Source organism: Ranitomeya imitator, chromosome 1 (assembly GCF_032444005.1).
Source record: "Ranitomeya imitator isolate aRanImi1 chromosome 1, aRanImi1.pri, whole genome shotgun sequence".
Taxonomy (NCBI): domain Eukaryota; kingdom Metazoa; phylum Chordata; class Amphibia; order Anura; family Dendrobatidae; genus Ranitomeya; species Ranitomeya imitator.
In genome coordinates this window covers 849700936-849714685 of record NC_091282.1, presented here as the reverse complement: position 1 = coordinate 849714685, position 13750 = coordinate 849700936, and the positions used below count along the sequence as shown (strand labels likewise).

The 13750-nt window shown below is 46.5% G+C and overlaps 1 protein-coding gene across 1 annotated transcript in view; it reads left to right on the top strand.

Annotated features, from left to right (window-relative positions):
- The first annotated feature begins 3429 nt into the window (after positions 1 to 3429).
- MYDGF (myeloid derived growth factor) overlaps positions 3430 to 13750 on the top strand; it is a 48712-nt gene continuing 38391 nt past the window's right edge. The window contains exon 1 of the mRNA XM_069741424.1: positions 3430 to 3606. Within this exon, the coding sequence (XP_069597525.1) occupies positions 3475 to 3606 (132 nt within the window). The 5' untranslated portion in view covers positions 3430 to 3474. The remainder of the gene's footprint in view (positions 3607 to 13750) is intronic.

Genomic DNA, 13750 nt, shown 5'->3' with positions numbered 1-13750 from the left:
AGTGTCTGGCTCCTCACACTACACCCCCTATCTGCGGTCTATCTCCTCATACCACACATCTCCCTCTAGTGTCTGGCTCCTCACACTACACCCCCTATCTGCGGTCTATCTCCTCATACCACACATCTCCCTCTAGTGTCTGGCTCCTCACACTGCACCTCCCTATCTGCGGTCTATCTCCTCATACCACACATCTCCCTCTAGTGTCTGGCTCCTCACACTGCACCTCCCTATCTGCGGTCTATCTCCTCATACCACACATCTCCCTCTAGTGTCTGGCTCCTCATACTGTACCTCCCTGTCTGCGGTCTATCTCCTCATACCACACATCTCCCTCTAGTGTCTGGCTCCTCACACTACACCCCCTATCTGCGGTCTATCTCCTCATACCACACATCTCCCTCTAGTGTCTGGTTCCTCACACTGCACCTCCCTGTCTGCGGTCTATCTCCTCATACCACACATCTCCCTCTAGTGTCTGGCTCCTCATATTGTACCTCCCTGTCTGCGGTCTATCTCCTCATACCACACATCTCCCTCTAGTGTCTGGCTCCTCACACTACACCCCCTATCTGCGGTCTATCTCCTCATACCACACATCTCCCTCTAGTGTCTGGTTCCTCACACTGCACCTCCCTGCCTGCGGTCTATCTCCTCATACCACACATCTCCCTCTAGTGTCTGGCTCCTCACACTACACCCCCTATCTGCGGTCTATCTCCTCATACCACACATCTCCCTCTAGTGTCTGGCTCCTCACACTGCACCTCCCTATCTGCGGTCTATCTCCTCATACTACACATCTCCCTCTAGTGTCTGGCTCCTCACACTACACCCCCTATCTGCGGTCTATCTCCTCATACCACACATCTCCCTCTAGTGTCTGGCTCCTCATACTGTACCTCCCTGTCTGTGGTCTATCTCCTCATACCACACATCTCCCTCTAGTGTCTGGCTCCTCACACTACACCCCCTATCTGCGGTCTATCTCCTCATACCACACATCTCCCTCTAGTGTCTGGCTCCTCACACTGCACCTCCCTTTCTGCTGTCAGTCTCTTCATACCACACATCTCCCTCTAGTGTCTGGCTCCTCATACTGTACCTCCCTGTCTGCGGTCTATCTCCTCATACCACACATCTCCCTCTAGTGTCTGGCTCCTCACACTACACCCCCTATCTGCGGTCTATCTCCTCATACCACACATCTCCCTCTAGTGTCTGGCTCCTCATACTGTACCTCCCTGTCTGCGGTCTATCTCCTCATACCACACATCTCCCTCTAGTGTCTGGCTCCTCACACTACACCCCCTATCTGCGGTCTATCTCCTCATACCACACATCTCCCTCTAGTGTCTGGTTCCTCACACTGCACCTCCCTGTCTGCGGTCTATCTCCTCATACCACACATCTCCCTCTAGTGTCTGGTTCCTCACACTGCACCCCCTATCTGCGGTCTATCTCCTCATACCACACATCTCCCTCTAGTGTCTGGTTCCTCACACTGCACCTCCCTATCTGCGGTCTATCTCCTCATACCACACATCTCCCTCTAGTGTCTGGCTCCTCACACTGCACCTCCCTATCTGCGGTCTATCTCCTCATACTACACATCTCCCTCTAGTGTCTGGCTCCTCACACTACACCCCCTATCTGCGGTCTATCTCCTCATACCACACATCTCCCTCTAGTGTCTGGCTCCTCATACTGCACCTCCCTGTCTGCAGTCTATCTCCTCATACCACACATCTCCCTCTAGTGTCTGGCTCCTCACACTACACCCCCTATCTGCGGTCTATCTCCTCATACCACACATCTCCCTCTAGTGTCTGGCTCCTCACACTACACCCCCTATCTGCGGTCTATCTCCTCATACCACACATCTCCCTCTAGTGTCTGGTTCCTCACACTGCACCTCCCTGTCTGCGGTCTATCTCCTCATACCACACATCTCCCTCTAGTGTCTGGCTCCTCACACTGCACCTCCTTGTCTGCGGTCTATCTCCTCATACCACACATCTCCCTCTAGTGTCTGGTTCCTCACACTGCACCCCCTATCTGCGGTCTATCTCCTCATACCACACATCTCCCTCTAGTGTCTGGCTCCTCACACTGCACCTCCCTGTCTGCGGTCTATCTCCTCATACCACACATCTCCCTCTAGTGTCTGGCTCCTCATACTGCACCTCCCTGTCTGCGGTCTATCTCCTCATATCACACATCTCCCTCTAGTGTCTGGCTCCTCACACTGCACCTCCCTGTCTGCAGTCTATCTCCTCATACCACACATCTCCCTCTAGTGTCTGGCTCCTCACACTACACCCCCTATCTGCGGTCTATCTCCTCATACCACACATCTCCCTCTAGTGTCTGGCTCCTCACACTGCACCTCCCTATCTGCGGTCTATCTCCTCATACTACACATCTCCCTCTAGTGTCTGGCTCCTCACACTACACCCCCTATCTGCGGTCTATCTCCTCATACCACACATCTCCCTCTAGTGTCTGGCTCCTCATACTGCACCTCCCTGTCTGCAGTCTATCTCCTCATACCACACATCTCCCTCTAGTGTCTGGCTCCTCACACTACACCCCCTATCTGCGGTCTATCTCCTCATACCACACATCTCCCTCTAGTGTCTGGCTCCTCACACTACACCCCCTATCTGCGGTCTATCTCCTCATACCACACATCTCCCTCTAGTGTCTGGTTCCTCACACTGCACCTCCCTGTCTGCGGTCTATCTCCTCATACCACACATCTCCCTCTAGTGTCTGGCTCCTCACACTGCACCTCCCTGCCTGCGGTCTATCTCCTCATACCACACATCTCCCTCTAGTGTCTGGTTCCTCACACTGCACCTCCCTGCCTGCGGTCTATCTTCTCATACCACACATCTTCCTCTAGTGTCTGGCTCCTCACACTGCACCTCCTTGTCTGCGGTCTATCTCCTCATACCACACATCTCCCTCTAGTGTCTGGTTCCTCACACTGCACCCCCTATCTGCGGTCTATCTCCTCATACCACACATCTCCCTCTAGTGTCTGGCTCCTCACACTGCACCTCCCTGTCTGCGGTCTATCTCCTCATACCACACATCTCCCTCTAGTGTCTGGCTCCTCATACTGCACCTCCCTGTCTGCGGTCTATCTCCTCATATCACACATCTCCCTCTAGTGTCTGGCTCCTCACACTGCACCTCACTGTTTGCACACACTCTCCTCATTCAGCGTGTTCCTGTACAGTCTCCGTCACGTGATCTGGTTCGGTCTGCCGCCCATTCGCCCCGCTGGACCACTGACATGAGACCACGCCCCCGAGCCGTAGCCATCACACTCCGGGATAACCTGTCCGGCTCTGAAGAGCTGCCCGGGTCTCGGTCACGTGACTGTCTTCCTCCGCCCACCTGCTGACGTTGCGCTCTGCTCTAGCCCCACGTCACCTACAGTAGTAGAGCAGAAGCCGGGCGGCCATGGCGGCGGCGGTCCTCGGTGCGGTGCTCCTGCTGTGCGTTACTAATCACATCCGGGCTGAAGCCGGCGGGAACACGGAGGAGTTCGACGTGAAGCCGGGAGGCCTGGAGCACACATATACTAAGCAGCTGGTCAGACATGTTTGTCTTCAGCTAGGGCAGCCTCATCTGCTGTTATGTCATGGCCTCTCATGGGGTACAGCTCCTTGCAGGGATAATTAGGGGATGTTCACACATGCGGTTTTTGCCAATTTAGCTGCGTTTTAGAGTACCAGCTACATCTATGAGACTTCAGAAAGCTCATGCGCACGGCTTGGGTTTTGTGTCATCAGTACTCTGGTGTTTGGAGCATGTCACTTCAGTGGTTTTCACCCATTGAAGGCAATGGGTAATGATAACAATGCAGGGATCAGGTTCTGCCGAAACCTGATAGGGTAAGTTCACACTGAGCGTTTTTTATGCTAATTTTCAGCTGCTCTTTCCGTTACCAGCAAACCCTATGAGATTACAGAAATCTCATGTACACACATTGGGTTTTGTGTCATCAGGATTTTGTTCTTTCCGGCGGTTTTTGGATATAGAGCATGGGTGCATACTAAAACCCTATGTGGCAAATTTACCTATGCCTATGGTAGATATTTTAGTTGTATTCATCTACACCTCTGCCTATTTTAGATTTTTTTTTACCGTTTCATTTTCTTAATCTAGTTTTCCTTTCCACTTCACTCCATTTGAAGCAGAGTAACCAATTTATTTACATATGTATTTATCTAATATATAATTGCCTATACTACTAACTGCAATTTGTGCCAACTTCCGTGGCTTTGTCCGGAGATAAGTGACGTCAACAGTGTCCAGTGTCTGATTGGTTGCCGCCTGCTGCGAGCGACCAATCAGAAACGTGCCGTACTGTGACACACTCCGCCCGCCATTTTGGTGTGATTTTTGAATTTTTACCTCACAGCAAGTTTCTACTGCGTGGAGGCGGGCCCAGTGACGTTGCTCTTCAAGCTCCTGCCGAATTTCGTCAAAAAAATGATAATACCATTTACCAAAACTATATATATTTACTTGTGAAGTGGTTCAGTGACATTTTCACACCAATTTTGATCTTTTGTTTGGTGTTTTCTCCATATACTGCCTATTATTTTTGTTCTTTCTTACTATTATTTATTAATTGTATTATTCTTACATTTGAATACATAAAGTATATATGGATTCTAGACTCCCGATTCTTTAGAATCGGGCTGCCATCTAGTTTGACATAAAGTTACAATACATGAATGTAGGGGTCAAATTTTTTGGAAACGGAATAACGGTTTTGAGCTCCGTTTTTTTTATTGTAATATGTTCATATTAGTACAACAACGTTATCTTCCAAGTTTCATTAGGATCTTTTTAGGGATTCAGTCGTTATGCGCCATATTCTGCCATACCTATGCGTACAGTGTTATCATGGTTGGAAACGGAAAAACGGTTTTGAGCTCCGTTTTTTTTATTGGAATATGTTCATATTAGTACAACAACGTTATCTTCCAAGTTTCATTAAGATCTTTTTAGGGATTCAGTCGTTATGCGCCATATTCTGCCATACCTATGCCTACAGTGTTATCATGGTTGGAAACGGAAAAACGGTTTTGAGCTCCGTTTTTTTTTATTGGAATTTGTTCATATTAGTACAACAACGTTATCTTCCAAGTTTCATTAGGATCTCTTTAGGGATTCAGTCTTTATACGCCATATTCTGCTATACCTATGCCTACAGTGTTATCATGGTTGGAAACGGAAAAACGGTTTTGAGCTCCGTTTTTTTTTATTGGAATTAGTTCATATTAGTACAACGACATTATCTTCCAAGTTTCATTAGGATCTTTTTAGGGATTCAGTCTTTATGCGCCATATTTTGCCATACCTATATCTATGGTAGTTTTTTTTTTCTAAAGTTGAATTTTTTGAATCTATTTTTCCTTTCCACTTCACTCTATTTAAAAATAAATTAGTGGAGGTTAAACTTTAATTGCGTTTTCAACAAGGCAAACCCATACATTTCTATATAGTAACTTTACATTTGAAATAAACACTGAATCCCTAAGAAGATCTTGATGAAACTTTGAAAATAATTTTGTCATTAATATGAACTTTTTCCAGCAAGAAAAACAGAGCTTTAGGCCGGCGTCACACTCAGCTTAAGATAATACGGTCCGTATATTACGGCCGTAATACGCTGAAAAGTCCCCAAAATAGTGGTCCGTAGCTCCTCCGTAGGCAGGGTGTGTCAGCGTGTTTTGCGCATGGCATCCTCCGTATGTAATCCGTATGGCATCCATACTGCGTGTTTTTCTCGCAGGCTTGCAAAACCAACATACAAGGATATACAAGGGATCCATGTGTTAAAAAAACAAAACATATATACTGTAATATATATATATATATATATATCTCTCTCTCGGTAGACACATATATGTATATATATATATATATTAATATTTCATACAGCGCGAGATAGCTTTAAAGCCGGTAATTCAATTGCCAGCTTTAAAGCCGGTAATTCAATTGCCAGCTTTAAAGCCGGTAATTCAATTGCCAGCTTTAAAGCCGGTAATTCAATTGCCAGCTTTAAAGCCGGTAATTCAATTGCCAGCTTTAAAGCCGGTAATTCAATTGCCAGCTTTAAAGCCGGTAATTCAATTGCCAGCTTTAAAGCCGGTAATTCAATTGCCAGCTTTAAAGCCGGTAATTCAATTGCCAGCTTTAAAGCCGGTAATTCAATTGCCAGCTTTAAAGCCGGTAATTCAATTGCCAGCTTTAAAGCCGGTAATTCAATTGCCAGCTTTAAAGCCGGTAATTCAATTGCCAGCTTTAAAGCCGGTAATTCAATTGCCAGCTTTAAAGCCGGTAATTCAATTGCCAGCTTTAAAGCCGGTAATTCAATTGCCAGCTTTAAAGCCGGTAATTCAATTGCCAGCTTTAAAGCCGGTAATTCAATTGCCAGCTTTAAAGCCGGTAATTCAATTGCCAGCTTTAAAGCCGGTAATTCAATTGCCAGCTTTAAAGCCGGTAATTCAATTGCCAGCTTTAAAGCCGGTAATTCAATTGCCAGCTTTAAAGCCGGTAATTCAATTGCCAGCTTTTGCTATCTCCTTCCCAAACCCGACATGATATGAGACATACAGTAAACTATCTCATATCCCCATTTTTTTTGCATATTCCACACTACTAATGTTAGTAGTGTGTATGTGCAAAATTTGGGCGTTCTAGCTATTAAAGAGTTAAATGGCGGAAAAAATTGGCATGGGCTCCCGCACAATTTTCTCCACCAGAGTAGTAAAGCCAGTGACTGAGGGCAGATATTAATAGCCTGGAGAGGGTCCATGGTTATTGGCCCCCCTGGCTAAAACCATCTGCCCCCAGCCACCCCAGAAAAGGCACATCTGGAAGATGCGCCTATTCTGGCACTTGGCCACTCTCTTCCCATTCCCATGTAGCGGTGGGATATGGGGTAATGAAGGGTTAATGTCACCTTGCTATTGTAAGGTGACATTAAGCCAAATTAATAATGGAGAGGCGTCAATTATGACACCTATCCATTATTAATCCAATACTAGTAAAGGGTTAAAAAAAACCCGCATTATTAAAAAGTATTTTAATGAAATAAAAACAAAGGTTGTTGTAATATTTTATTCTACACTCAATCCATCTGAAGACCCTCGCTCTGTAACAAAGAAAAAAAAATAAACCAACAATATACATACCTTCCGAAGATCTGTAACGTCCCACGATGTAAATCCATCTGAAGGGGTTAAAATATTTTACAGCCAGGAGCTCTGCTAATGCAGCGGTGCTCTTGGCTGCAAAACCCCGGGGAATGAAGGTAAAGTAGGTCAATGACCTACAGTATATTTACCTTCATTTGCGGTGAGGTGCCCTCTGCTGGTTGTTCCTCGAGCGTGGGAACTTTCCTAGAAAGCTCCCAGGCTCGAGTTCATATGAAGACAACCAGCAGAGGGCGCCCTCATATGAACTCGAGCCTGGGAGCTTTCTAGGAAAGTTCCCACTCTCAAGGAACAACCAGCAGAGGGCGCCTCACCGCAAATGAAGGTAAATATAGGTCATTGACCTACTCTACCTTCATTCCCCGGGGTTTTGCAGCCAAGAGCACCGCTGCATTAGCAGAGCTCCTGGCTGTAAAATATTTTAACCCCTCAGATGGATTTACATCGTGGGACGTTACAGATCTTCGGAAGGTATGTATATTGTTGGTTTATTATTTTTTATTTGTTAAACAGCGAGGGTCTTCAGAAGGATTGAGCGTAGAATAAAATATTACAACAACCTTTGTTTTTATTTCATTAAAATACTTTTTAATAATGTGTTTGTGTTTTTTTAACCCTTTACTAGTATTGGATTAATAATGGATAGGTGTCATAATTGACGCCTCTCCATTATTAATTTGGCTTAATGTCACCTTACAATAGCAAGGTGGCATTAACCCTTCATTACCCCATATCCCACCGCTACACAGGAATAGGAAGAGAGTGGCCAAGTGCCAGAATAGGCGCATTTTCCAGATGTGCCTTTTCTGGGGTGGCTGGGGGCAGATGTTTTTAGCCAGGGGGGGGCCAATAACCATGGACCCTCTCCAGGCTATTAATATCTGCCCTCAGTCACTGGCTACTCTGCCGGAGAAAATTGCGCGGGAACCCACGCCAATTTTTTCCGCCATGTAACCCTTTAATAGCTAGAAAGCCCAAATTTTGCATAGACACACTACTAACATTAGTAGTGTGGAATATGCAAAAAAAAAAGGGGGATATGAGATGGTTTACTGTATGTAAACCATGTCTCATATCATGTCGGGTTTAGGAAGGAGATAGCTTTAAAGCCTGTAATTCAATTGCCGGCTTTTGCTATCTCGCGCTGTATGAAATAATATATATACATATATGTGTCTCACTGACAGAATAGGTATATATATATATATATATATATATATATATATATATATATATATATATATATATATATATATATATATATATATATATATATATATATATATATATATATATATATATATATATATACCCATTCTATGTGTACACATTTATTCTACCTATTCTACTGTAAGCTGTCAGTGTGATTTTACTGTACACCGCACTGAATTACCGGCTTTTCTCTCTAACACCGCTGTGTATTTCTCGCAAGTCACACTGCTGGTCCGTGTGTAATCCGTATTTTTCGGGCTTCCATAGACTTTCATTGGCATTTTTTTGCGCAATACGGTGACAAACGCAGCATGCTGCAATTTTCTACGGCCGTAGAAAGCCGTATAAGACTGCTTTCACACATCAGGTTTTTTGCTGGATGCCGGATGCGGCGTCGCGCCGCATCACCGGATCCGTTTTTTTAAAAGAAACCGGAAGCAACCGGATGAGCCAGATCCGTTTTTTTAGCCGGATCAGGTGTCCGGATCCGGTGAAAAAACGGATACGGCTCATCCGGTTTTTTACGGATCCGGCTTTAAAAAACGCCCCCTGAAAGGCTAAAAAGGTGATTGGCCGGCTGAAAACTATATATACAATGTTCTTAACATCTGTGACGGGTTGGAGAAGAGCAAGATACAGAGCAAGATGGATGGCATTATTGCAAAGATTCTGCAGAACAACGTGGACTTCATCACAGAGGCGAATCGATTAAAAGCTATTGTGATTGAGAAAGAGGAAGAGAGACAGCGTGTCATGCGTCTGCGACGACGCCGTTTGTGGATCCACCCCATCACGGCACAGAGAATGACCCGGGGAGTCTTTTCAACGTTGTATATGGAGCTTCGAGGTGACCCTGAATAGATTTTCAGCTATGTTCGGATGAAAGCGGAGAACTTTGATATATTGGTGGAGCGGGTTCAACATCTGATAAGGAGTGATACCTATTACCGATTCTCCATTACCCCGGCTGAGCGTCTGATGGTCACTCTTCGGTAAGCATTCTTTTGAATCAACTTTTCTTGTGGACTCTTTATTTGATATTTTGAATTTGTAGTAATTTCTGCCTTCCTTTTCTTCATAGATTCCTAGCAACCGGTGAATCCCTGTCTTCCCTACATTTTCAATTCAGACTGGGCATTTCCACAATATCAGGAATAGTGAGGCACACTTGCCGTGCACTGTGGGACTGTCTGCATGAAGAATACATTCCACATCCCACAATGCAGACATGGTTGGAAGTAGCTGACAGATTCCTGGAAGTGTGCCAGTTTCCCAATTGCTTGGGTGCGGTGGACGGGAAACAGATCCGTATCGTGAAACCGGCTGGTTCTGGATCTCCGTATTTCAACTACAAGAAGTACTTTTCCATCGTGCTGATGGCCATCGCCGATGCGGATTACAAATTTGTAGCGGTGGACATTGGGGTGTATGGCCGTTCTAATGATTCGCAAGTTTTCAAACTGTCTTCTATGGGGCGGCATTTATATGGACAAACCTTTCAATTCCCCTTCCCCCCCCAAGACCACTGCCTCAAACCTCTGTGCCACCAATGCCATTTGTATGTGTTGGGGATGAAGCTTTTCAGCTTTCAGAGCATCTTTTGAAACCCTACTCCAGCCGTGGTTTAACCAATACTAAAAGAATTTTCAACTACAGACTCACACGTGCAAGGAGAATGGTGGAGTGTGCGTTTGGGATCCTAACCGCCAAATGGAGAGTTCTCTTGACATCCATAAACTTAAAGACAGACACTGTGGATGAGGTAGTGAAAGCGTGTGTTGTCCTACACAGTTATGTTATATCCGAGGAACAGCTTTCCATTGAGGACCACTCTGCCGAAACCACCTTGATGGATTATAGCAACCAGACATACAGAAGTTCTGCCACAGTTTCCAGAATACGGGATCACTTTGCAGAATATTTTATTTATTCGGACTCCCATGACAGCACACGAGAGAGGGGATCCGCCCTTAAGGAACAGGAAACCTACAGATACAAAAGGGCGGCACCTCTCCCCATGCATCAGTTGGTTTCCTGTTCCTGAAGGGACTGGATGCCTATAGAATCTACAGGAGTCCAGGCCGGCCGGACCGATTCTGGTGGCGAGGGGGTCTCCCACTTCGGCCGGTGCGGGTACCTGATGTAGTCACGGTGGCCCTGGCAGGGCGGCACGGCGGTGACTAGGCAGCGAGGAGCGGTCGCCAGGGGGTGTCCGGTCTCCGGGGCCAGCGTCTGGTAAGTCGCCCTTCCCGTGGGCTGTGGGTCTCTCTGGACAGGGGGGGGCGCGGCGGCATCTAGGGGGCACCGATCGGATCGTAGCTGGCCGGCCTCGGCGTTCCACAAGGGCTGCAGCGCTGACAGGAAGCGCTGAAAGCTGTGGTGACGTCGGGGGGCGGAGCCGGCGACGTCTTCCGGATCGGTGAGCTCCTGCGCATGCGCGGGGGCTCCAAGATGGCGGCGCCCACCGGAGATCATGCCGCAATCCCTCCGGAGTAACGATTGATTCCCCACAGCTGCGGGAGGGCGGGAAAATTAAACAAGCAAGCTGGGCAGGATGCGCTGACCGAAGGAGGGGCTTTATAAGGCGGCTCCAGCAGCATGTTCCCGGGTTCTGGCTCCAATTTACTGAAAATGGATTCAGATCAGGATCAGCAGGTTGTGCTGCTGGAACAAGCATCCCAGAAACCCAAGGAGAAGGAACATGAAAAGAGGAGCGATGGTTCGGGCCGCAGAAGCTCCTCCAGACAGGGGTCTGGAGGGTCAGCCAAAAAGGATCCCCCTCGTGCTTCGGTATTTCTTGGTGTGAGCAGCCACTGGTAAGTGATCTTCGAGAAAGTTCACTTAGTGACTAGTCTCCCCTCATGTGTTTTTATGTAGGGAAGGAAAAACGTCAGTAAGGCGAAGCATAGGGAATGTGCCATCTGCGGGGTTCCCTTGCCTGACTCACACCCTAAAAAACTATGTGACCCCTGTATCCAGCAGACGGTGAGGTTCTGGAAGGAGGGGAGGGGGTATAGCATGTAGCTCTTACACTCTAGTCTACCTTACTTATCCCCGTAGGTAGCCGAAGAATCCTCTATTACGGCCAGTCTCAAGGAGATGATTAGAATGGAGGTTAAAGAGTCCTTTAAAAACCTTTCACAGTCAGGAGGTTCTAGGCAGAGAACTGGGTGGGCATCTGATTCGTCTATGGAAAAGGACAAGTCCGAAGAATCAGACAATTCAGCAGCATCATCCTCCTCTTCGGAAGAAGACGCTGCTCGGTTTTGCCTACCCCTAGAAAGGATAGACAAATTGGTAAAGGCGGTCAGAAGCACAATGGGTATATCGGAACCCAAGCCTCAACTATCCAAAGAACAAATGATGTTCAGTGGATTGGAGCAAAAGAGGCGCAGAGTGTTTCCTTTAAATGAGAAAATACAAGATCTTATTAATAGGGAGTGGAGAAAACCGGAGAGAAAAGGCTCCTTACCACCTGCGCAAAAACGTCGATACCCTTTTGATGACCCAGCAGTAGGTAACTGGGAGAAAGCACCAAAGCTGGATGCAGCAATTGCCAAGGTAGCTAAACGATCTTCTCTCCCATTTGAAGATATGGGAACACTTAAAGACCCCCTGGATAGGAAAGTGGATACCTTCCTGAAGGGAACCTGGGAGATGGCAGCTGGCTCCTTAAGACCTGCGGTAGCTTCAACCTGCACGGCAAGGTCAATGATGGTCTGGCTGGACCAGTTGGAGACCCAATTAAAACAAGGGGCCTCTAGAGATTCCATTCTCTCAGCATTACCTGTAATCCAGGAGGGGGCGGCTTTTTTATCAGACGCCTCAATTGACTCCGTAAAGTTGGCAGCTAGAGCAGCAGGACTTTCTAATGCTGCAAGGAGAGCCCTATGGCTGAAATGCTGGCCGGGGGATATGCAGGCAAAAGCGAAGCTCTGCGCTATCCCTTGTAAAGGCGAGTATTTATTTGGGCCTACCCTGGATGAACTCCTGGAGAAAGCAGGAGATGATAAGAAAAAGTTTCCCAACCTGTTCAATCCATACCGTCGTCCCTTCAACAAAAGAAGGTTCAACCGGGGAGGAAAGCGAGCCTTTTCACCAGGGAGAGATCGTCCCAGATGGGAGGATAGGCGAAAGCGAGGTACAGGTCTCATGTTTCGCCGTAACCAGACGGAAAATAAAAAACAAGACCAATGACTGGCAATTCCAGTGGGAGGGAGACTATTGCGTTTCTCGGCAGAGTGGTCGAAAATCACAAACAGCGTTTGGATAAAAGACACTGTTTCCCATGGTCTCAAGCTGGAATTTGTTCATATTCCACAGGACAAATTTAGTTTAACACCCTGGCGCTCATCTCCCACTGAACAATTCGCCCTAGAAGAGGAAGTGAGGACTCTTTGTTCCAAAAATGTTTTGGTAGAAGTGCCGTATTCTCAGGCAGGGAAAGGGTTTTACTCTCCCCTGTTCCTAATCCAGAAGCCTGATAAATCTTACAGGACCATTATAAATCTTAAGGGTCTCAATAAGTTTTTGGTGAAACACACTTTCAAAATGGAGTCCATCAATTCGGCAATAAAAATGCTTTTCAACAACTCTTTCATGGTAGTAGTGGATTTGAAAGATGCCTACTATCATGTACCCATTCATGCTGATTTCCAACGGTACCTGAGGGTAGCGATACTAATGGGGGGTAGGATTCAACATTTTCAATTCAGAGCACTCCCCTTTGGGATCACCTCGGCACCTAGGGTGTTTACTAAAATAATTGCGGAAGTCATGGCGCATTTAAGAGAGTCAAATATCCTTATAGTCCCCTACTTAGACGATTTCCTCATTGTAGGTAACTCGGTAGATCATTGTCTGTCACAATGGGAGATTGCTAAAACCAAACTAGACCGGTTGGGTTGGATCATAAACTTTGAAAAATCAAAATTACAGCCCCTAAATGTTCAAAAATTCCTGGGGTTAATGTTGAATTCAGTGACACAGCAGTGTCTCCTCCCTATGGAGAAAATGGACCAAATTCAGAGTTTTGTATTAAGAGCAATCAATACACCTTCCATGACACTTAGACAAGCAATGTCTCTACTTGGGTCACTCACATCTTGCATCCCAGCAGTTAAGTGGGCTCAGTTCCACACCAGGTCCCTACAAAAAGAAGTCCTGTTCCATGACAGAGCCTTAGGAGGCGCATTGAATGGGAAATTGACATTGAGGCCGATAACATTGAATTCCCTTAGATGGTGGCTAGATAAACAAAATTTATCAGCAGGGGTTCCCTGGATGGTAGA